At 33.5% G+C, this 27,393-nt stretch overlaps 1 protein-coding gene across 1 annotated transcript in view; it reads left to right on the top strand.

Moving 5' to 3' along the window:
• Positions 1-1,455: 1,455 nt before the first annotated feature.
• Positions 1,456-27,393, top strand: part of rau — a 56,763-nt gene continuing 30,825 nt past the window's right edge. The window contains exons 1-2 of the mRNA XM_053753625.2: positions 1,456-1,665; positions 18,355-18,497. Of these exons, the coding sequence (XP_053609600.1) occupies positions 18,363-18,497 (135 nt within the window). The 5' untranslated portion in view covers positions 1,456-1,665; positions 18,355-18,362. The remainder of the gene's footprint in view (positions 1,666-18,354; positions 18,498-27,393) is intronic.

The raw sequence follows: 27,393 nt of genomic DNA, 5'->3' as shown, positions 1-27,393 counted from the left end.
TCTTAAAATTTATCATTGAAAAGACCAAATACGTACCCCAATATACCCACCCAAAATAAGTACGTACTTAACGTAAGTAAAGTCAATTGTGTAAAAATTAAGCAGAGTGAAACAAAACAAATAAAACTATATAGTATCTTTTTCTAATTACTTAGATTAAATAATCCATATCAAGAATACATTCATAGTCGGACATACCACAAAGTAACATATGACGCAGTGTGTATCTCAGTAATGAGTGCGGTTCATGAGACCCTTTGTGCTAAACTGTTACATCCTTGATTGCAAAGCAATTGTGTGATTCAGACTTGATTAAGGCGATTACCTTACCAACCTACTAGGCTAGAGCGGCTGACAACTTTAACTCACTGCCTCGCGGTTTTTATGTTAGATTTTTCTCTCATTCTAACCATCTTGTATCCCAGATAGCTTCCTCTCAAACATAGCTTCGTTCCATATCGCGTGATCTTTGCAAACTTTTTATTCTCAGAAAATTGGCATGTAAAATATATGCAAAAGTACCTTGGAAACATTAACATCTTGGGTTTGCTTCTTCTGCCAAAACCAAGTGGGAGTTCTTCATATATGAACGAATAAACTAATTATAGTATTGCGCAGGTACTCAGAGTAGAAGATTTGAAAAAAAAATCAAAATATCATCTACCACACTTGCTGGGAACCAGGACAATATCCGAAATGCTTGATGCCATGATTATCTAAGGCGTATTTCTTTTTTTTTTTGTTGGTTATTATATTGATCGGTGCGCACGCTATTCTATTTCAAATTGTCATAACTATTTGTAAGTCTGGTAATTTTTATTACTTTTGTGCGATCAGCCTTGAAATCAATATTATGTTTCCTATACTTTCCACCCTTGAAACGCTTCCATCCTCAACAATAGCTGAGGTCTCGTGTCCGCTATCGCCGCACGTGATCGTTGGGTAACCATCGACAATGCGTGTATTTGCATAGACTGTTACCGCGTATTTTGTATAACTTCCTACTTAGTTCATGCTGTAAGGAACCGGGATTTTTGTCATTAGTTATTGAGACGGATTTCCAACTGAAATATCAAAAGAAATGTGTATTTATTACTGTCTTGCTTGATGCTGTCGTCCTGTCCCGTCCCGTTCATTGAAAATAGAAGATTCAGTTGTTTCAATTTAATTATTTAATTAGGTATTTGAAATTAATAATTTGTTTTATTTGAATTGAATAAATTTAATTATTTGAATTTAATAAAATTTATTATATGAATTGATTAAATTATATTATTTGAATTTAATAAATTTTATTATCTCAATTCAATAAATTTACTCATTTGAATTTAATAAATATGGACTGAAATGTTTAAGAAAAACAAAATTACCAAGTGTCCTAACTTCACAACACCATGAAAATCCCCATACATGCGTAAGCGCAGCGCGCGTCGACGCAGACGCTACCGAGGTTTAATTCGTTTGACATTCCGCGCCAAACCTCCGCTCGCGACTGTCGTGTCGCGTCGCTCGCAGTACCCGCGCGATCGATTGTGTTTGTGATTATTTCATTACAAGTTTAATTAACTACCCCCAAACATTGTGCGATGTGCTATGGAGCTTGGTCTGTTGTGATTGCCCATGACCAGGGTTGAGTGAGTTTCTGTTTAAGGAAGTTTTCATCAGGTAAGACTTTATTATCCATTGTATATCTACCGCTTTGATTGGGCACAAGCATTGGAATGTTTACGTTTACGAGTTGACATGTCTCTTTTCAGAGTTTGATGTAGTCAGCCTTGTTGATATTATCAGTTGCATTATGATATTTTTTAAAATTACATGTTCATCAATTTAGTTGATTTGATTATTTATCAACAATCTGTGTCATAGTTATAGCATGTGTTGTGTTTATCAGATACACGATTTTCATGAAACTCTTTGTAAATATCAATATTTCAATCCCTTAATCCATACTGACATTAAAAATGTGAGTCTGTCTGTTACTCTACTCCGCCTTCATAGTTAAACCGCTGAACCGATTTTGATGAAATTTGGCATGTATGATAAGAACCCAGTTTGAACATGGAGGTTAAAAGTTTGTATGAAAATATCGTTTCCGCTTTTGCAGAGAAATGCACGCGGGCGAAGCCGTTGACAAAAGTTAGTCTCAAATAAATCAATCACAATCTCTCAATAAATTATATCCAGTCTCATTGACCGTATAATTTATTCGTGCTTTTATGAAATCCTTGAAGTTTATTTTTCAATTTTTTTTTCCTAAGACAAGGTTTTCTTTTGAAGCTAATGCCAAACGATAAAATGAGTCATGTCAAGAAAACTGCCTGCAAAATAGTTTTTCGCATGACTCATGTCTTCATCTGATTCGTTTTAAATACATTTTTTTTTTCAAGATCAAAATAACGTTACTCCATCGGCGGACGCAATAGCGGTTTCAAATAACAATAACAACTTGATTTCAAAATGTTTACTGTTCCATTGTACAGGCACCATAACAATGGAAGTATATTTTACGTCTAATTGGCTTGGGCGTGCAAACGTGTTATCGACTAACTTGGCACTGTTCAACCAAGTTAACTAGATGAATGCCAAGCATCCATATTATTTGTGTATAAATCCAGGATCCAGTCCCGTTTTAGCCCAGGTTTTGTTCCTCATTATCAAACCTCGGTCGGGTCATGATGGAAAATTATAATTTAATTTCAGAAAAAGATAATTTTCCATCATGACCCGACTGGGGATCGAACCCGGGACCTCTCGGTTCAAAGGCACTTTAGCACTTCGCCACCGAGGTCATCAAAAATGTTTTCCGACGTCCGCAAGTGAGAGCTAAAGTTTTCCGACGTTGGGACCGGGGCCTGGGACCCACAAACGTGTTTACAGACATAGAAGCCAGAATCACAATCAGTTCAGATAATGTTGGGGGCGGGAGGTGTGAATATCCAGAATTGGAGGTAGCAGAATGCATAATTTATCACAGCACGTTTGGGTGTCCTTTTAGAACAAAATAAATAAATAAAAAAGTGTTAAAGTAGATTAAAACTGTGAGAGACGGTTTTATATTTTGAGTGCATCACTATTATGTTTGCTAAAGATAAGCTTAGGGACACAATGTGAAAATTCTTTAATAAGACTTCAATAAAAAAAATTCTTGCAAATACTTTTTTGCAAATAAAATTTTCTATTTTTCTTTGCCTTATTCGAAATAGTCATTTGGGTATTGTTTTTAATTGGATTGGACTATTTGTGCATTGCATGAGAAAAAAAAACGATTTTATTTGTGATTTATTTATGTGTATCGCTTTTTAGTTCACTCGGTATGTCGGCGAACATCATAGTAGACCACATTAAATAATATTGTTGGACCATTAGTGTAAGGGGTACATATTGCTTGTATACCATTTGCTACATTGTTAGATAATTAGAAGTAATTCTAGTGATACGTAATGATCATGAATTAAGTCTATCTATTTCGCGTCTCATCACGTCCGAAGTACCAATAAATCCGATCACAAGATGCGATTAAGGTGTTGAAACACAGGTGTCGATAATGTTATTAACAAGTTCGTTGTAGAAACTAATATAGACGCAGAATAGTTAGCCTGGGAGTAGAAATCAATGATTTTAAGTGTAGTTTATGAAGGTACAACCCTTACGATATGGAACTGATAAGATGAAGAAACAACAAAACATATTTCCGATAGTAGTTGGGGGGGGGGGGACTTTCTAGCATTCGTTGATAAAAATTAGCAAATACAATATTAAAACTTATAAAAATTGTCATTTTGCTACGTGCATGGTATATTTTGGATCAAAATGTTGTCAACTTATGATTTTATGTGACGAATTCTTGACTTAAATAAATTTTATTCCAATGGGAGTTTAAGCTACTACAGATCTTAAGGCAGTTACTTCGACCATAGATCTAGGTAAATTGGAAAATTTCTAGATAGCAACTCTAACAACAGTGGTTAAAACCATTAAATTAGAGCTTGAAGATATTACCGCACTTCACATTGAAAATGTCTTATTGGCAATCTATAGCAACATTGCAAAGCTTTGACTAATTGGGTTATTAACGTTGTCATGTTGTTTTGCTCTTAAGTGTGCATAAACCAGTAGCTATTCTTAGCTCCTATTAAGTAGGCAGCGGTTTCTGTAGCACTTAAGGCAGAATGATTGTAGCCTCTTTCGAGTTTGTGAGTATGCGTCAAAGAATGTCTTTATTGGTTTTTAATTTGTATGATTTAGAACAATTTTCTTTGTGTCAATCGTTAACGTATCTAATTTTTCGAGATGTTTAATTTCTTTACCATAAAATGTTTCAAATTTATTTAGTTAATTGCATCCTTAGATGCTTGTAATAGGTGTAATGACGTAGGTAGGTATTATTTATTACATTTACTTGGAACTGAAGGTGATTCATAACAAGTTCTTTGTCTACCTAGTCATTGCAGTAACGACACAGACTACCTAGGATGGAATTGATAAAATTAAATCTTCAACAAATAATTTTGTTTACAGATCCAATTTTCACCTCTCTCATAATATCAGTGTTAGCATAGGACTGGTTTACATTTAAAATAGCATCTAGTGATTTTTTTAATCTGAGCGCCTTCGGGTGTGTTTGCTTATCGCATTTCTAAGCTGACATCTTAGACCCTCATATAAATGTTTATATAATGAAATAGGCGATACGGTCTTACGTATAGCAGTTGCGTGATGATACGCTAAAGAACAACAGTCATTTTTTAGATGTCAATCAGATTCTTTTTCTCAGATGCTAGCTCATTTTCCATCAATTACCCGTGGTTGCGCAAAAGTGAACAATTCTAGAGATTTCTGCATTTTGCTCCACTATTACAGATGGGTCTTGCATACATTTTTGTGTGAGAACAAGTTGGCACACAACACAATGCTGTCCCACGCTCTCTGTGGGTTTCTTGCGACATTTGGTTTGTCTTGAGCTTGTCAATGGTAGGAAGCCGATATTAACGGCTTTGAATTTACTGTACAATTCAATCAATGGTTTGAAACGGATACTCATGAAGGATAAACGATGGAAATGAAAAAATACGAACTTTTTCTAGTAAGACAACATTTCTATTTGCTAACAATGTTCAACATTTTGTAAAAGCATTCGTAACTCAATCAGAACCAAATTGTTTGTAATTATGTAATTTAAGTCAATTGTTACTACTGTACAATAGTCCATAATATGCACATTGTAATCAAACACGTGGTTCATTTGTCAGCATCTTTTGTCTGAAAATTGCAACAAGCCAACAATGGCTTACGACATTCAGTTGACAAATTATTCCATAACGGCATGACTAACTATGCTAACAGTAGTTACAGTAGATTCACAATGTACACAAACATTTTATTGACAGAGGTCAAAGTTCTAGGAAACGACCGATCATTTAATAGATCACAATCAGTCAAAGATGATTAAGCATCATGAATGATTCAGAAATTGACTTCAGTGATTTCTTTGTCAATTTTCGCATTTTAGCCACCGGAGTTACCGTCTGTCGCAGACCTACTTTCATTTAGCACAATACACCAATTATCTACTTACAGACACGAAAACATCTGGCTGACAAGGGAAAGTGTGTTGGTAACTAATCCTTATTCGCATAGTTCACGGCTTCACGCTCCACGCAATGTAGCGTGACGTTGAATAGAAAATTTTATTCAGGAATGCGCTGAAATTTATTCAATTGTTGGTTTTGAATCTTTTTATTGTATCAAATTCAATGCTCTAGATTTTTCAATTTTTCTTATTAAATTTCAGATGACGATCGGGGATTTTATTTGTAAAGAAAGCAGCATTCCTGTGCGGCTGTGCGTAACATTCCGACTCGGGAGCATAATGTAGTATTGTCATTCAATAATATATCGACAGTAACAGTGACTTGTATATTTTTGGTACTTATTTCACGAATGTGGCGCCACTGGAGCGAGGCTTCCCGCTGGCATTCCGATAGTGGACGTTGCCCTTCACGAATGGAGGAAAAAAGTTATGTCTGGCTTTCGAAATCCAGATTAAATGGTTGCCATGGTTGAAAATGACGATTTGCTGCTTAGGAGGTCTAAGTTTGTTTCCAGTAAATATTTGCGCTCGTTTTATTTAACATTTGGTCAGTGATTAAGTGTTTGTGCGTATACTATGTTCAAGTTTAAGAGCATTAAAGCCACTTTACTGTGATCGGTTGAGTTAAAATGTAATTATAATTCTCAAGAATAATTCAACACTGTGATACTAATTAAGGTTTTATGAGATAGTCAAAGATAAAACTGAACCAACAAAGGTTAAAACCTTGTGAATATTTTTACTACCAATTATTCAGCTCAACGTTTTCTTAGAATTTTGGATTTACACAATCCATATCGCTAAGGGCCAGCCAAGTTTGTCCTTGATAAAAATATATTTAAATTATCGTTCAACCAGCATCCGTTTACAGTCAAGGTTGAACCAGCCGGGTAGATAAGAGTGGTTTTGTTATAAGTTTACTTATTGCATAGATAAATAAGCCTTGTTAGACAAACATCATCGAATGAGGTTAAACCCTTTGGTTGTGTTATGGCAATATTTGATAACAGGTATTTGATTTTATAGCGGTTCCTATTTGCTTTGGCCAGGTAACGGGAACTTTAATTGTACAGCAGATTAGTGTTACTGTTTTAGAAATGAAAAGGTTAGTATTGACTAACCTATAAACAAAAAGTATTAACTTTGAATAACAACATAATAAGCTACAGGATTAATAACATTTAGTAGAGGATATTTTACTAAGTTTAGTAAGTGGAATGGAAGTTTAGTAAGTGGAATGTGGTGTATAATCATATATCGGAATCAAATTTTGGTTAAAAATGAAGTGTCGACTATATCTTCACTCGTTTGCTAGTTCAGTGTAGATCTTAACTTGTGGTTTTGGCTTCCGTTAATCATAAGACCGCAACTACAATGAATTTAGAAGGTCCATAGATTTTAAAAATAGGTCTACTGTAGGTCATCAATATCAACGTTAACCTTTTGTATTAATCTCCTTTCTAGTGATTTATTTAATGATCGAAATCTTGTTTCTTGTGGTTAATAACATGCAAGGTCACGTGTTTCTTTTTTTAAACTATGAGTTTATTTTATAGTAAGATGTATAATGTAGACATGAGTACAGAGTAATCGATAATTAAAGTATGGTCTTTCGTTTTATTTACCAACAGTAGATAATTAAAGTGTGGTCTTTCGTTTTGTTTATCAAGAGTGTTCTAGATGTCGTACATATGCCAAGTTTGAGTGAAATACAAGAACAGTCCTCAACAAATTTCATAACAATGCCATAGAATATTTAGGGCGATAATGAATGGATCGTCATATAAATTTATGTAATTCATCCATAGCTAGTCCATCAGCATTACCATTCAAAGTAACTCCGATTTGTAGGATCGCAGTAATTTTCCCCATCATATTAGGATTCCCTTCGTCATATCAGTCATCGAGTTAAGAGTCAGGACAGGATCGTGGCGCCGTCTTCATTTGTTTCAATTGGCGGCAGCTGGCACCATCGCCCTGGATTTATTACTCATCTAATACACTCTGAACGATTGTTTCCTACTTCTGCGAGGCAGAATAGAGATCATACAGAAGAGACTTTTGAAAATAATACCTGTCCCAGATAAGTTATACCCCCAAGAGTTTTAATTTTATGTATTGATAGTGTGTATTGTAGTAATAGTGATATGAAAGCACTTAGTAAATAATAAAGCTGCTGCGGTGTAATCGCATTATTTTGCAAAGCATTAAGGGTCATCACAGCCTAGTTAAAAATAAAAACTACATGCTTTATTGTTGTGTTAAATTTGATGTTTAACGTTAAGAGATAATATTATGATATATCCTTCTCTACTCTTATTAGTCTACATCATGACTATTACTGCTTGTACCTTTCATCCTGTATGTTAGAAGGTAAGTGAGATATGAACCATTGTTCTTTTGGAATGCGAATTTTCCGAGTGTGGTTTGGAATACTTAAATATTATGAGTTTGTTTTATTTTCAATTCGTTTATATTGGTTTCTTGTTACGTTAGGTGAATGAACTTAAAAAGTAGAGTGTACTTCTTAGTCACGCCCGTTCTACTATGTCATAGGTTTACAGTCTTCGTTTCTTATGCTATTAAAAGTATACTCATTTACTATGTACATTCACTAACTACTACAACTGAAAATTTATCTATTGTTAACCGTTTGTCATTGGGTTCGTGTTCAGAACTAATTTGAAAGATTATAATTGACGCCCCGGGAAGTCAAGAGCAATAAAGAATGAGCCGGGATGGACATTTTATCGTTTTGAACAAACAGTAAATGCTCACTGCATTGATGGTGGCCAGAGGTATTGTTAATAAAACTGGTCTTTTTCAAAGCGTTTCAAGTATTATCCTCATAATTAACCACAAAAAGTCCACTATGATGCATATATGATCATATCGAAATGTATAGTCACTTTTTATCTTCGATTTGCAATATTTTTAGATTTTTAGATTTAGTTGCAGTTATGGATTTTGGTGTGGTTGGTTTAACATTGGAATTTTCAATTATGTTTTGGTACGACCTCATTCCATCACTACCAACGACCAAAACCAAACGGTATACTAGCAAGGCTAGTTGTTTAATTGTTAGTTAATTGAACGAAATTAACTGACTGGATTCCGGTCGCTGATCGGAGCTCATCTCGACTGAATAAATACAGTATTGTGGATGGTTCTTGGATCTTTATAAATTATAAAGATCAATTGTGTTGTTAACTTGGACACGACGTTAATTAATTTCGACAGAGAACGTGATAACAATTTTTTGTCGTCACTGAAATGTATCTGTTGGTTTATTGGCTATATGAAAAATTTATGAAAATTCATAAGACGCAAATATTTTACATAGAAGAATAGAAAATTGCAATTTAGAAAAGAATCGTGTAATTAAAAATTCTTCATTGTTTTTTTTTTCTAAGAAAACGTTTGTATTGCGAGTTCACAGCGTCGCGTGATAAATTTGAAAAATGTCCGAGATGAGTACAATTACAGGTTGCCACAGCAGACCATGCTCATAGAAAGTTAATCGTCCAAATTGTCCCGTTTTGGAAACCATAGCCGTGGGTCCAACACGTCAAGATTACGATTTACAAGTCTAGATAATGACAATATTTGTCTTACATGACATTGTAAATTATACAACGTTGTTCTTTTGTTTTAAGAGCGTTGTTTTATAATAGAAATATAATTGAGGATTCAATTTGGTACACAGAATATGGTCTTTCTATGAATCTGCAAGTCATATGACATTATAAATCGTCGTTTTAATTTTCGAGTAGAAATCATACGGGCACTCATTTATGTAACGCCAGTGATCTACAAAGTTATTTAAGTAAATTAAATTGGCATGATAATAAATTATGTACCAATTATTTATTACATTTCAAGTTTCCGTTACCACCTTAGAACTGTACAAATAATTCAATGATACAAGGTAGAATTTAGCCGTGAAGAATTTTGATGAAAGCATCAGAGAACGTATAAACGGATTGAAGATGTTGCACGTGATAAATAAATTATTTTTTTATTTACAATACAATGCGTGTCTGCTTTGATTCTTAAGATGCGTTTGATATTATGAGCCACGAGTAGATGAAAGAACTAGCAATGCTGTCTATATTGGAAAGGCATTAGCAACCAATTCACATCGTGAAGACACCATCGGTATAATTGTAGGATGGTGGATGAAACGCATCACGCATTTATAAACAATAGGATCCATAGGAGTTTCTCAGGGGACTACATTAGGTCCGCTTTCTTATTCATATTTTTATTTCTGTTTCAAAACTTGTTTTCTTTTACGTAGAAATTAGAAAATTATAACATGGTCGTTGCTGTAAAATAAACTCTAAGTATTTTATGTTAATAACCAATCAGCCAACCAGACCAAACGAAACATCGGAATTATCCCAAATTATAAATTATATTGAATCAAAGTTATAAGTAAAATAAAAGCAAAGGAAACATGTTTATTGTACTAGATATTCATAGTTACACATCGTATACGAAATATGCAAAACGATTCTATTTGAGTCAGAGATGACGCGATCATGCAATGGTAGTAAAAAACATAGACAATAATCAGGTAATCAGGTATGCGGGTCCCGTTCGGCGGGATTTGTACGATCAAGCTTTTTTTTTGCAGACGACTTCCGTTTGGCCCGAATTATCATACTCATTCGAATTTAAACCATTGCCATAGCTAATTTGGTACGTTAAGCACGTTGTTATAGTAAAATGATCTTCAAGCTTAGCACATATCAACGATAGAAATCAATTCTTCTACCTGGCTTGTTGATATTTGAAATGCAATTTAAATTTGAATTTCACCATTGTTTTATATATTTGTCTTTTATTTTTTATTTCCGTATTGACATTTGACTTATATCAAATCTATGTATGTAATTTGAATAATATCAAGTGCAGTAAAGCATTTACTTAAAAGTACAGGACAAATCAACTTGTATATGTGATTTTCCACTATTCTATGTGATCTATTTGTCTAGTTTTAGTTATGTAAATAACTAAAACGTCGTCGAAATCAAAACTTTCTTTACACGACATACCTTTCCCGTTTTTTCATCGTCCTACAAACAACTTCAAGGGTTTCAGCAAATCTCCTAACAAATGCGTAACAACGCCGTCCCAACACATGTCTATATAAACTGTATAATCTATAGTGTGTATAAGGCTTTGCAGATCGGATTACGCGAACAATGACCTCTGCAAAAAAGGGTTATAACCAGCGGCTATGTTAGACTTTAAATATGGTTGGAATTAGTCTTTAGTTTTATTATAAATACCATGAGCTATAAGTAGTTCCTTCGGTATTTCATTAGCTTGCAATTTAGCATTAAATGCATTTTGTATTTAATGCATTATCGGAGTCGGTTTTTATTAGCTATCATTCCATTTCTTTTAAATTTTAACATTGCTGTCGACAACATGCACGCTTGCCTACTTAATAATGTAAATTCTTACATAAATCTTAAAATTTGTATGATATGTGTATCAAAACTTACCGTTTCAGTCCACTTTATTACAATAATCTGAAAGTAAACATTTCCGTCCTAAAGATTTTATAACCCGGGATTCAAAGCGGAAACCGAGTTATCAGCTATCAGCGAACGTACGCGACCGGCGCATACGCAACGAGTCGGTGCTGTCGACCCCTGCCTCAAGGCTGTTAGGAGCACAGTTGGGCAATGGTCTGGACTTAGAGTACGTTTCTAACCAAGCTTGGCCATATTTGTATGTATTTAGATTGTATAAATAAACTCTCATATACTTGAACAAGTCAGTAAGCACTTTAGATGCAAAACCAGTAGCACGTGTGTGTGAAGTACGATGGTGTTTTTATTATATTTTCTCCAACTTTACAAAATATATATCATAATTTTACAGCTGTCATCACTGAGAATAAACATTCTGTCGTTGTGTGACGCGACCTTGGTCTTAATTCTAACTAGATCATCAGTGGTAATACCTAAGAATGCACAGGACAGAGATGATAAAACAACTTTCTAATAAAATTCAACTATTGCTCACGAGAGATTAAATCCAAAATCGGATATCGGTTGAATTTCATCATTTATACACAATTTTTAAATGCACAGAATACTACAGATAACACTCCAAAATCGGTCGGCCTCTGAATCGAACTTCAAATCTTAATGAACTATTAATGCAATTATATAAATTATTCCACATACTGCACGTTGAACCGTAAAACGAGACTAGGTGATGAAACTTCATCATAAAATCCTCTACGGGGATTTAAAGCGGTACGGAATTTTTGTATTCGCCTCATATAGGCTAAAACTATAGTTTTAAACTAGCCGGTTGCAAACTGGCCGGTCAAAACTAAACTTATAAGTTTAGTTTTGACCAGCCAGTTTGCCCATCTCTGGCGAACACCATTTATGGTTTGCTCCGCACAGGCGTGCGTGCACTTTTGAAGCGCGTGTTCAGGATGTGGCTGGTTACTTAATAAAATCTGAGGTTTTCATATTTTTAGCTTGATTACAAATTATAACAGTTTAAAATATTGACGTTCCGTATAAATATCGATAAAACTGTGATGTTCCTGCTGCGTGAGAGTTTGCTGCAGCGTCAGTTGAGTCAAAAAATTAACAACTTTTGAGTGTTTCCGACTTTATAGATACCTCTACATATGTAGGTAATCTATAAAACCTATAAACTGATATATAGCTATCAGTTTTCATATTATATCGAATCAATAAAAGGTACAATTATTTTCCAATTCCCGATTTCAATTCCTAACTGATGCCGTACACATAACAGGCGATCGATCAAAGCTATCTTTTTATCAGTCGTGGTCGCCGGACCACGAATTGTCATCATCAATTAATATTGCAAGCACTCCATAAAAATGCAGATATATTTCGTGTTCATGATGGCCACTTTTGCGATACTTATCAAATAGTTTATATGGCTTTTTTTATTCTACAATGTGTATCGCAAGCTTTGATGTTAATAACAATAACTTATGCAATTCTAAAAAGGACAAGGTTATATCGGCGGATAATAGGCGGATGTTCTACCTCCTCTATTAGACCTCCAAAGTTAGTATAATTACCTATTTTAGCTATTTAATGATACACCATATATACCGCCACTAAAATAGTTAATAAACTTGATGTCTGTAGATATATTACATGGTATTCTGTAACATAACTACAAACCCGTTAGTTTTGGCACACTCAGCCCACGGCACTCACGCGTCGACAGTAACGACGTAACTCAACAATGGCAGACCAAACATTGGCCCACTTCGGGTATTGATCTGCCAAATGTTACTTTAAATTAAAGGTCCATTAAAGTATACACTTAGCGGCCAAATAAGTAAAGGTTACTAAAGTTTCTCATATGGAGATCATTTGCAAGTGTGTCTTTTGGCGATTGATCAAGTTTAATATTAAATTCAATATTATATATCGAAATTGTACTTTTATAGAAACCACATCTTTTTTGTTATCAACAAAATAATATTTATCACCTTAATCATGGCATAATAATATTGCATTATAATCTGATTTAAGTAAACTTTGAAACCAAGGAATTAGGTCAAATTAATATGGAAGAAGATTACATACAGACACCGAAAAACAAAATGGAAGCTTGTAAAGTAGACGATGCTCAACATGGACCAATCTGATATCAACATAAAGGTACAAAAAGATTGACCGTAAGTAGATGTTAACTTCAAGATTACTCGGTCGAAATACGGGATGTTAAATAATAAGTTACAGTAATGATTATGACAGATCGGAAAACACTCGTAAGTAGGGATTTGTGTCTAATCCTCTGATAAACATTACGACAGAATGACACCTGCCATTGATTGCAAGAGCCATTCAGGAAATTGATTATTATTTTGGTACATGGACAAGTTAAATATTAATAATAGTACTATGTTATTATGTAAATCGATACATGTATAACTTGCAAAAAAAATTAAAGATGATAAAATTTAGTTCGTGAATGTGAAATTTTGAAAACATGTTGTTCACTAATGTTTCCGTGTCAAAGTCAAGTTTATAAAATAACGAAAAGGTAGAGCACAAGAATCTTCACTTTGATTGTATATTCTGTTCCTTTGTAAGAAATATCTTTAACATCTGAAGCAGCCAATCAAATAATCATAATAGATTTCTAATGATTCGGGAGCTGCTGCTGTAAGCTAATGGGATTCGAAATTTGACGTGTTCAAACACCAGAGGAATTCCCATTTTATACCATTAGTGCGATATACGGAATGCTAATGCACGAAAACAAACAAACAGAGAATGTTTGAAAGACAACGTTTTGAGGAATGCAAAGAAAAGAAAAATGGTGTGCTTTTCACGCTTGATGTGAACACACAACAAATACCATTCCTAGTAGAAAGCAATACAACTGCAAAAAAATGTTGAAACAGTAGTTATAAATCTTCAATAACTCATATTATTTGATTAATTATCATTTCACATCAAAATTGTTTATGCTACGGATGGATAGGTATAACATTTAGGTATCTAATTAGACGAAAGTAGTTAACACGATGTGATAATTTTGTTTAGACTGGGCTAAGATTAATAAGCCTCTTGTAATTAAACCACATTCTAAATCTTTATTGCTGGTTGCGCCGTTTCCCACTGTGTATCTTGAAGATGGTCAATTTCTTCAGATTGGAATGTATTAATAGTATTGGTGCATCCGTTTCCGAACTTCACACCGCAGGGAATTCCCATTAAAACCGCATTTTTTTTACAAGTTTTTGTTTACTTTCATCTGGTGCATTTTTGTTGTTTTTCATCGTGAAAAATTTCAATCCTTTACACACGTCACTTTCGCAAAACCGCTCATTCTCTGTCTCAAACATTTCGTCTCAACAAGAACCAACAGCTCATAACCATAGTCATTCTTTGCCCTTATTTATAATTGACTAAAATTCGACATAGGTCACCTTCAACTGTATTATTATCATCATTGGAATTAATCTGTTTCACAACAACAAAAACCAGGTCGACAATGAGCAACACGTTGCATACATCTACCCACTACACCATTCTATCTCTATATCGAAAGTGCATCCAGTTCGGACCTTGACTTTTATTTTATTTACTTGCTGTGGTTATGACTTCCTTTGTGTTTAATTAGAAATTTAACTATTAGATAGTCTAACGTGTTTGGTTTAATAAGTTATATTTTTGTCATTAGAATGCCTTCTCAACAGTTACTTATATTTATTTTCTGTTCGATCTTTCATGTATATTTTGTTCAAAATGTTTTGTTCAATTTAGGTTGTCCTTACGTGTCATATAGTATTATCTGCCAGCTAAACCTTAGAACCAAGCAAAAAACGGCAAAAGTTCAATTTCTAAAAATCAATTAAAAATACTCGAATAAGTTTTTTTATCATTTGGAGAAATATTGATGCGTTCATTCATTCTATATCCGTACTATCTAGAGCCAACGGATGTTACGCGTATGCGCCTAATGTTGATTGATTATTCATAATTATTGTTGTCAAAACAATTAGCCACCGACCGTGATCTTTATACGGCCTACATCAGAGTTCATTACGTTTAATTGCTAAAATAGGTTTTGTAATTTTTGCTGTAAAATTTATTTCTAGAAAAAGTTCACTTTGATGTTTCTGATTCGACTCCCGACAAAGGGGAAGAGATTGCTAATTTTCAAATTTTGCTTACCTACCTACTTAAATTTATATACCTATCCATACCCAAATAATGTGAGGATACTGAGGCTAAGTCTATCAAATAAAATTTTTACCAAGAATACAACTTAAAAAATACTCGTGAAATAGATTTTAGATGATATGACCTGCCCATTTCCACCATCCACTACAAAAACTCCTACACGCTAAACAACATCCTACATTCTTTTGTATTGTTAAAAAAACACAGTAAGCTAGAACAATATTGCAGCAGATGCGACGGACGGATGCGCCCGCCCCTTTGCGCTGGCGCACCGCACATGTTGGCTATTATCTCCGCTACCACTTGATTACTTTGCTTTGTATTGTCCCCGTGAGATGAAAATATCTGTGGTATGTCTGAATTAGTCTTAAATTTAATGGAGCCAAATCCTTGTCAAGCCTTGTCATCTAAGTAGAAAACTGGTTGGATTTATCATTACACACGACGCACGCAAATAACAATGCCGAACTTTGCAAGGAAGTTGCGCCGAATTGCTGTGCAGATGGAACTTCTCGGACAGTCCTCTGTGTTCCTGCGGGGAGGTCCGAAGTATGCGGCACGTCACTGACCTCTGCCCATTATACTCTATGGAAGGCGGCATTGTCAGGATCCACGAAGCCGACAATGTTGTCAAAAAATGGATTGATAGCTTGCCTCTCGACTTTTAGTCCTAGTTTGTGTTGTATGAGAAAAAACCATTCGCAAATATAAAACACAAGGCGCTGTTTGTTCATCTAAGGTCAAATGTATGTCTTCTTTGAGTATAATGAGAATCGTTTTGAAATGACTGAGTTCCAATTAAAAAAAAAAATATTCAGCATCGTCAACTTCAACTCTTGTGCCACTTCTGGTGATGTTTGGTCTTTAAGCTACGGCTGCAGATTAGTTTGCCTATTATTTTATAGGTATTAAAAAAGTGATTTGATTACAACTTAAGTGAGAATAGACAAAAGACTCTACTAATACGCGAACATTGCTGATTTTTATTATTTCGATCATTAGTATTCTGTTTATAACTACGGTAAGTACTTAATACTTTTGAACTTTATTCCCTAGGAATAAGGTTCAAAAGTAAGATTGGACTATTGCAAGCGACAGTACCGAAAACATTGCCATATTTAGCTATATCAGCAAGTTGACTTTGAAACCTGATTTGGTTGCATCTATTCATATCCTTCCGTTGTCTCATCTCCGCAGGTACGGCTTTCTCGGAAGGGATGTCGCACAAACACGAGACGTCACATGGCACGGACATACGGACAATACGGACATTACTCGGTTTAGTTTTGGTTTTGTGCTGCAAAATTGTCTTTGTTTATCTTCAGATGATCTTGGTTATAGGTACAATAGTAGTTTAATAATGATCATAATTGTTTGAGTGCTAAATTAGTTGAAGTAAGATTACTTTTTAGTATTCAATATCTGTGTAGGTTTTTTTACATATACTATGTTATTTATCAATCACTTGAACATAAAAAAAAGTTTATGATCAAAAATCAATTTATGATCATCCTTAGGTAGGTACTTGTAAACGTTGCGTTTTTGATTGAATTTAATGATGGCACTGTATTTCTTTAAATTCAATCATCTTACTTACTTTAGAAAGTGGAATGTTATCTTGATCAGCTACAAGAAGTTCTGTGAACATGATTTCATGTACAGCTTTCTGAATAGGTACTAAGTAATTTTTTTGTTCACGAAATTTCATAAGACCGTGAGATCAGGGAGCTTTTTGAGCAATTTCCTAATAATGGCCAATAAAATTCCGAACTGTCAAATACTTATTCATAAAATCCAGCGACAAAATTTTATATTTTTGTTTTTCCTCCGTGGGAATATTGTTTATAATATTATACACAATTGTTTTGATTGGGAAAATATATATTGCATGTACCTAGTAGCTAGTTAGTACCTAGTAGCTAGTTAAAGTATTTACTATATTTACATAATAATTACAGATAAATAGGCAAGTTTCTGAATAGGTACTGTTTAGCCGGTTGATTGTTTGTGTTAACATTAAATTCATAATAATAATAAAATAATACATGGACAAATCACACAGATTGAGTTAGTACATGGACAAATCACACAGATTGAGTTAGTCCCAGTAAGGCCAGAAAAGCAAATGCCGTAAGTAAGAATGGGTTTTAATTATTTTCATGTAAGATAATATTACTTCGAAAAAGTGTATATTAGGTCTAAAATAAATATTGAACAGTTTAAATCAATGTCAGGAATAGTTTCATAGATTGCTTTTCACTTGCGAATGTGGAAGGTAGTATTCATGTGCTTGCGCAATTAATTCTAAAAATATCTGTATGGTAATATCATGTTCTATTCTAGGTAATCTGTGCGTGATAGTTCAAGGCAATATAAATATCCTGCACATATTATATTACGTACATGTAAAGCTATTATTGCACTTATCGCTTTGCTGTTGTTAGAAGTTGAGTACTGATATTGATTGACAAAGCTGTGAGTAGGAATTTTATTGTAGGTATTAAGTATGTTCAATTACACAACTCTGTGTCATAGAACAAAAATCTTGTAGTTACAGACATTATAAGGAAAATAAAACAGCCGTGATTCAGCTATAATAATTATAATAATTCGATTAAAATGATCACGTACGCTTTTAATTGTTTGTTTACTTTTGTATCTTCTCTCATTGAAACAGAATACATGGGTAAAATGAAGAATGGGGAATCATTTTTGTCTTACTACCCCTTGGACTACTTCAAATTCCGAAGTGGCATTTCATTAGAGATCAATCTGGACACAACTCGCTCATTTCAGACAATAAATATAGCCTTTAGGGTATTTTTCATACTCTCTTCAAACAGCACCAGGTTTACGAATATTATGTCTGTCCAAAAATGAACTACCTTAATGACTTCTTTTGAAGCTGCCAATAGATCAGCACGAGAGGTGTTTCTAGCGCTAGGATGATCTTATTTTATTCTTCCTTTACCCTAAACCATAGCTAGAGGTCTTGATTAACAATAAAGAGATGTATTAATTTTCTATTTCCTTTGCTCCCAGGTGTCGGCATGTTGAAACACGTCGCGGTGTCCCCTCATCGCGCGCGCGCCGACTCCGTGAGTCTCGCGTCCTCTGCCTCATGCTGCAGCCTTGGTAGTTTGGACCACCGCCACGACTCTGTTGGAGACCTTTCTCAGCGAACGGTAAGTGTCACTGCGCAGGTCTTCTTCACTGGTCAATTAGGGCCAATTATAGAGACTCCTCCAGGGGAGCTGTGTATGTTATATCACAGCTCATGTTAATTGTGTTCCTGAAGATCATGTTTTTTGCCTTTTGCAGCCTTCGTAGTTTAAGATCACAGCAAAATTTCGTTTTCAAAAGCCCTCATGATCATTCAACTTCAATGGTGAATCCTTCATGTAAAAATTATTTACACATCCTTTAATGTTATATCAACCAGAAATATAAAATAATTTGTATTAGTTACCGTGTACCGACCTTGAGACCGTTGCAAAATATAAATGCGCTAATGTAAATCATAATAATGTGTTTTATCACCCATAAATTTTTTATAATCTTTTCTCCCAGCATTCATCATTTTATAGTTGGTAGAAAACAGTTTTACGTCTTTCTGAGAAACATTAAAAACTGAAGTATATTTTCTACTTATACGAATATTATCATAGCATTATTACACACATGCGCATCTTTATTGTTATCTATAAAATGATTGTTTTCTAGCCCTATTACTACTAGATATATTTTTTTATAACCATATATCTCGTTGTCGATGGTCTTTACGTTTATATATCCTGCTCACATAAATATATAAAACGGAACAGTGCTGCAGTTTTTCACTCCAATGCAGTGAGAAAATCCAACGCGCATAGATTTCACTTTCTACGTGCTAATAGCGGAATTTCCTCGTCTCATCAAATCACCTCTGGGAACCAACACATTGACCACAAGCTGAGATGCATTTAGCGGCCAACATAAAGTGGACTTTTTTAATATATTCAGTCTTATTTAACCAGCTATTGTGGCTTCGAAGGCTTCAGGTGGACTTGCGTCTGAAACACACAAGTTCGAATGTGACAGCAAAGCGCTAGATACTAAGTGCCTGTGAAGTTTCTTTGCGTTAGAAGCTTTAGGACTACATTTTATTTTATGCGATCTTTGAATGTTCAGACTATTATAACCGCCAAAGGCTTCATTCAGTTGATGGAAAACATTCAAAACACAAAATGGGATTATTTTGTATCTTTATCAGAAGAAATCAAATAATAACTCTAGAACGACAAATACACAAAGAAAAAAATACCATTGGATAAAATCTGGTCGTATTGAAAAAGTCTAGTTTGGGCCCTTTGCTCATAGCTAACCACAAACCTTACCTGACGAATGGACAGGAAACGACTGATTTAACTGCCAGATATCTTATCACGTGTTTGTTTAACGGTATATGTTTGAGAAATTGTAATATAATTTCGTTATCTGATTGGTGTAATAAGGTAGCGTTGGGATAATATGAATTTGCTCACTTTATTAGTTTAAGTTTTGGCAAACGAAAAAAAAATTGATAACAGACGAAACGAAAATTTAGGACAGTTACTATTTGCCTGGCAAGATAATGAACATATATAACTTTTACCGGTTTAAAATTTGTAAATTAATTCGTCTGCATTAAAAAACTACAAATTCAATGAGACTAATGATAACAAATTGAATAATCTGATTTATGTTCTGTGAAAAAACTTAATAATTTTAATGACATTATTGCAGTGACTCAAGAATTTTAACAAACACCACAATAGCAGTAGCATGCAACTCTTAATGAAATATTCAGGCGTATGAGAAATAGCAAGCGACAATGCGACAGTTTCGAAACCGTATTGTTTGGGCCATTACCTTCAGTGGCATATTAATTAAACGACACTGACATTAGATGACCGCGAGAGATACCCGAAGATTTCTCGATTGTTCAGCACAAAGATGTGAACTACTGTACTGCTTAGATAAGACTGTATTGTGTGGAAGCAATGGAAAGTGAGCACTGGGAGAGTGTTGCGGAGCAAATGCGTTATGATTAGGCATTTATTGTACAAACTTTCAATTTCGATAAAAACTCCACTTGGACAATATCTTGGATGACAATTTTTTTGTCTGGTATATAGGATCCTTCTGCTGACCTCACCTTTGTTCGTCCAAAAGTCTTGATGCAGGGCAATTTGCAATATAAAGACGATTTCCATTGTTTCATACGATGAAACTAAATATTTGCACTCCAAAATTATTTCAAAAATAAGTACTTTTGTTTGATTGTTTTGTACATAGGGTACTCTCTCAGATTTACCTTTCTTTGTTAACAAATGTAGTTCATGAGCGACTTTAATTTGTGCTCGTTTAAAAGAATTACTGTTTTATTTATAATATATCAGGTCGAGCACATGTTTACGTGATACTGTCGACATACATAATTTATTTATAACATGTGCAACTAAATCCTTTTAAGCACATGCAGTAATTGCTTCGTCAATTGCGGTCATATAGATTTTTACTGCGTAATATCATAATATAAATCTGAATAGATAAACAAAGAAAAGGTTAACAAATAAAATACAAAAAAAGAAAACTTCTAGTTTTTAGTATATGAAGCCCTACACATTTTGTATAAGGCGTGTTATAATATTTTACAAATTGAACCTAGATCTAGATTGAAGATCTATGAAAACTCACCAGATAAAGCAGCATAAATTAGAATAAGCATCCTTCACCTCATTACCTGTTTAAACAAAAACGAAGATGATCTAAATCGATAAACGAACAAACCTCGTTCCCAATAGCTCGTAATTGATTCCCAATGAAATCCGGATAACGGACACGAGAGAATGAACGCTAAAGACTTGTAAAAACTTCTCCGAGGAACAATGCGTCGATGCAACTGCAGCACATGTTGATCGTGGGAAAGCACCAGATCACACATATTGTCGGGCCAAATACAAAACAAATGCAAGCAATAATAAACTTCAACACCGAAGCATAAGAATTGTACATGCACTTGAAGAATAACAAGTTATGACAGCTTCGCGAAATTGAACCTAACGATCGAATAGACGAATGCGAGCAATTAATGTCTAAATATTCTGGAATGATGGTAAATATGAAATGTCTTGAGAGACTCGAATAGTTGGTTATTTACATTCAGTTGGTATCTTGGTGAAGAAGTTGATTTTTGTTGTATTCGTTGTTAAATTTCTGTGTTTCTTTAACAATTTCTGAATTTTAATAGTTTATTATCTTTATAAGGTAATCCATACTTATTAAAATATAGTTGTTAAATTTTCATTTAGAATTAAATTGATGAATGAAAGCTATTTAAAATTATTTTAATGTTTATTTAACATTCGGAGATACTTAGAATATTTAAATTTTATCTGATAAAATGTCCATTTGAACATTACTATATACCTACTAATAATTACATTTTATGAAACTGTCTCTAGAAGGCGAGATTTCATTCACAATTCAAATGGTAGAGCCAAAGAAAATAATAATTACAGGAAGACTTCAAACAGTCACATGATTAAAAAGTATGATTGCCGTTATAACTAAAGCATTATTTATCTCAAACAATATGAGAGTAAGAATTGGGGGCGTGGGCGCCATTGTTTCTGTCATGAAGAAAGCTCCATCTAGCGGTAATTAGCGTGCAGTCACGTTGTAAAATCGATAATATGTGATTAACGTGGGTATTTATTTTAAGGTCGTTCTCGATTATAATTCCATGGGATTAAAGCATATTAAAAATGCGAAATTTTGTAGCAACGTATTGTTTGTTATCCTTTTTCCTATTAAACTAGTTTTGATGTATTTCTTTCAAAATTTACTGGTAATTTTAATGTAATTTGCCACCTTTTTGGGTACTTTGAATAGTACATACGAGTACTTTTAGCGATTATTTTGATCATAGGCAACAATAAATTTTCCAAATAGGGTTGACGTCAATGACGCAGCCGGTCGTAATATCAAAGCCAAAACGATCAATATTGTACAGTACATTTTTTACGCTGACCCCATGCTTCGAGACTTCACAGCCCTGAATTTAATCAGGAACACACGAGGATGAGACAGAGAGAGAGAGAGAGAGAGAGATACTAGTGAAAATAAACCCTTATTATCCTAAATTCTTAAAAAATAAATATTGTAAGTCAAATATTGTAAAGTACGATATTGACAAAACATAATTTAGCTTGAAAAATTCTTTAACATTTTTATGAATTCAGTGTTAAACTTTAATTTATTATTAACATCTTTTAATCGATTAACTGTTGTTAAGAACCTCAAAACTACATACATCTTATACAAAAACTGTTGCAGCCTCAGAACAACTACTGAGGTTGCAGCAACATTTGTGGATTCGGTACCTACATTCTAATGACTTACCTATTGTTTTACATAAACATGATAAATTGCTTACAATGTTCACTTATTGTGAAAACAACAATTAATTCACAGTGCTATCTTGATCTCATTAAAACATCATTAAAATTGTTAGCTTTGTTTTACAAACATTAATGCTTACAATGTAACATATCAAGACATGCTTAGTACACCTTATGATAAAGGCGAACTAGCCATTAATTTGTTTAGGTTGATATGTACTTGACAGTACACTTTATACGAGTACTGCGTAATCATTCAGATCCCATGACCTAATGACACTGGACACCAATTGACCACTTACATCACTGATCACCTCCTCATTAAGATTTATACCTTTTGTACTTCATTAAGAAAAGATTGGAGTCTTCATAAAAAATTTATAGAAAATATTAAAGATTTAGCCCTTATTGATATAGAAATAGAGGTGTTAGTGAGAGGTGGTTTTGGCATTCGGTAATACACGTTCAGAATAATGAATGGTTACGGATGTGGTTACTGTTAAGGGCAAGTCTACATACTCGCCAAATATTATATTGGTTGAAGATGGTTGTTATATTGTTGGTAATATATTTTGGGCGAAATAAATTATTGTTTTCAGGGGAAGCGCCTTAAGTAGACACGATTATATAGTATTTAAATGAGATACATTTTTCATTTGAAAACTTGGAACTTAAATTGTATAATTATATAAAATGTAGTAGGTATCATGCTAAAATATAATAATAAAAAATAATTACAACTATATACAATTGTCTCGATTTTTATTGACTTATTGACAAACTTGACAAATCTGATTTATTTTAATTACTTGATAATATTTGATTTTGTTTTAGTCTCAATTAATTCTCATACAATGAATGGCCAATGCTGCACATTTTGTTAAAAACAAACAAAATTAATTTTATTATAAAAGATCGAACGTATCCAAGCATCAAAGCCGTGACATTCCTAAGGTTAACTTTTATATGTGCGACGACACACATTCAGGATATAACGCTAGTGCATTTATATTGCAAATCCTTTTGTATTGAGGCGTAGAGTTCATTCTCGCTATATATATTGTACATGAAATTGTTTATTTATTCTTTTATATTTTCAATGAAATCAATGTATTTTATAAAAGTCATATAAAATACATTGAGAGAATATATGTGAAAGAATCTATGACTTTAAAAAATACTATAATCTATACTATTATTATAAAGAGGTAAGCGTTTGTGAGTTTGTATGTTTGAGGTAATCTCCAAAACTACCGAACCGATTTCAAAAATTCTTTCACTATTAAAAAGGTACATTATCCAAGATTGTTATAGGCTATATTTTATCTCAAAATTCCCACGGGAGCGAAGCTCCGGGCAACATCTAGTGAATAAATAAATCTTACGCTCTTTTGAACTGATCTTTTCATCTGGACATAAAGTTTATTTGTGTCTCCTTTAATGTCGGTATGGGTAATGTACTCATGATAAATAAAAAAAATTGTGATTCGTAGTGACAGTTGTCTTTTTTTTTATGTTTTAGTTGGACAATTAGCATAATGTGACTTATTTACAAATAAAATTTCCAACCTCGCATTTATGTTGAGATATTTCGTTTCAACAAAATTACACGAACATCTAATGATTTATTTCTATTACTTATCTACTAATAACAGTACCTAGCTATCGAATTACACAATTGGAGCTATTTTTAGAGCGAATGGTAGCGAGCAGCGTGACATCTCGGAAACTACGGCGATAAACAACAGAAAGTGAACAAAATCGATCGGGTTACCTTACGTAAGTTACAATTATTGTTATTACATGTAATGATGACCAGAGAAATTTGACCTTACTGGACATATAGTACAGTCTACAGCACATTAACCTCAGTGCATAAACTTTAATTTAGTCTATACTAAACATAACTAGCATAAAAGAGTTGTCCTTTTTTAATCCTCGACGCAAAAAGAGTTTGAACGGAACCAAATTTCATCAAAAACGGTCCAGAGGACAGACAAATTTTCGCATTAATATTAGTATGGAAGTATGGATTTAATATTAATACAGAAGGTCGGACAATTATTAGAAGCGTTTTTTTCTAATGGAACGTGATGATAAAATATGATGACAGTCTCGCTTGGCAATATAATATGACGCATGGCAACCCTAGCCACAGAGAAACTAATTCGTATAATGTCACAACATGCGCTATGATACGCGCAAGTGTAGAAAGCCGGTGATGGTCGGACGTGACGTCACTTCCGTAATGCGACAATGGCGGCGGCAATCAAGGGGGAATCTTAATTGTGATGATGTTGATTACAGGACGTTTGAGAAAAAGGTAAATACATAAAATGAGCTATTGAGGTCCGCACTTTAAAATGAAAAATCGCAGACAAACTCTGCGAAATATATGTATGCTCTAAATACTTCATTTTATAATATAAGTTTTATTACTATCACACTATAAAATATTAGTCATTGATAGAAAGAGACTAAATATATTTTAGCTTAAAGTGTTTTTTTTTTATTATGAACTAGCGTCTCTTCCCGGCTTCGTTCTTGTAAAACCATAATAAAGAGTCGCCTACGTCACTCTTAAAGGTTTCGCCTGTCTATGTGTCAAATTTCATCAAAATTTACCCTTTGAGTTTATTCATTACAAACAAAAGAACTAAAATACAAATCTTTATAATATTATATAGTATGCATAACAGGTAATTCTGTTAAGCAGTTTTATTAATAATATCTATAAATTATATTCAGTATAAGTAGGCAAACTCAAAGCTCCCACTGCTGGGCAAAGGCCCAGCTGTTGGACACAGCACAAGAAAAAATATAAGTGCTCTTATTTATCGCAATTGTGAACATTTATTTCAGATTTTACGTACAGAATAATTAATAATATTATTCTCATATAACATACAATAGATAACTCGATTTAATGATAAAGGTAATTACTGAAGCTATATAATTAACTATTTTTCTAAATAAATGATGTGGAAAATAATCTTTTTCCAGAATGTTATTTTATAATTAATCTAATAAATTATAATATAATCATCAATTACCTATAGTTCACTTTTCTAGACATGAAACAAGTTGTGCTGTGTTAGTTTAAATATATATTCCACTGGTCACTGAAGTCCCAGATTCGAATCCTTATTAGGATTGGAACTTGATTTTATTCGATAACAGACATTTTTTGAACTACCGAGTATATGTATCAACTATAAAACACATGACAAATTGTATTCCTATTTATTTATTAATAACACACAATCAGTATAATATAATCCTTAAAAAACAGGAAAACTGTTTTCAGTTAGACCGCGAAAGATAATTACTTAAATGGAAAAAAAGTCATATTGTATGTCTGTAGTCACATTTTTGTCTTGTCTTCATTTTGTAAAAGACGAAACACTTAACTTTACCTTGTCCCATCATCTGGGGTCGGCGCAAATAGTCTGTTCCCTCCACAATTCTCTAGCTTTTGCTATATTTGAATCCACCCCCAGCAACCACAATACAAAATATAAATGTAAAATAAATGTGGGAAATTCACGCGGGCGAACCCGCGGGCATAAGCTTGAAATGACTGATCGATGTTAATGGACAAGTCAACGGTACAAGAGTAACTTGTAGCGTTGATAATGGTTATCAGTGTTACGAAATTTTTCCTGACACCATTTCTGTAGATAGATAGTGATTTATCTTGTTTGTTACTTTCTTTTAATTGTTTTTTTTTTTCGTTTTATCGATTGTGATTTATGTACAGTCAACCGCATGTTACCTTACTCTGCACGCATGCTTATGCCACAGTAATAGCGGCGAATTTAAAATTGGGTATCGACTATACGCACGTAGCTACAATTTTTATATTCTTTTTAAAATTGTCAAATTAACTTCTTAATCTTATTTTAATTCCCGATGATAGTAGTTAAGATTATAAGTTTAACGTGTCTGTGTATCTGTATGTCTGTCCGTGGTATGGTAGCAGGCTGAACAGATTTTGATCTAGTTTTTTTTTTACTTTGAGAATTTAATCGAGAGTGTTCTTAGCTATGTTTGAAAAATGTGCTCTTCTAGCAGATTCGAACACAATAATAATAATACCAATATTACATAATTAACAAGTTTATTAGACAAATTAAAAAACCCCCGACTTTCAATATTCATTTCGCTACATCTTTTGAACGGCTGAACAGATTTTGATCAAACATATTTAAATAAAAATTAGCTATCAAATAAAAAAAAACGCATCCAAATCGGTTCACCCGTTGATGAGCTACAGTGACACGTACACAGACAGACAAACTTAGCGGTCAAACTTATAACACCTCTCTTTTTGCATCGGGGCTTAAAAATATATCAAGCTACTTAAAAAAATGTATTTCATTTAGTTTCTATATAACTTAGTTACTATGTGCGTTAAATTTCCTTTTAACTTGATTCACTGGAAGAAATCCTTTTGTGGGATAAGTCCGCCTTTGTACGCGTCTCTTTCTTTATTTTACTGCTTTTTCTGTATGTGTTTTCTTCGTGCAATAAATAGTTATAAATAAACAAACTTACCTGAAGTTATTTTAAAAAATGCTTTTGCCGCGACGAGTTGACTAAATAAATTTCGTGTAACTATAAATAATTTGACTACACACTTCCTTAATAAAACTAC

The sequence above is a fragment of the Plodia interpunctella genome, chromosome 1, assembly GCF_027563975.2.
Source record: "Plodia interpunctella isolate USDA-ARS_2022_Savannah chromosome 1, ilPloInte3.2, whole genome shotgun sequence".
Taxonomy (NCBI): Eukaryota; Metazoa; Arthropoda; class Insecta; order Lepidoptera; family Pyralidae; genus Plodia; species Plodia interpunctella.
Note: the sequence above shows the minus strand (reverse complement) of the source record. Positions and strands in the feature narration are given on the sequence as shown.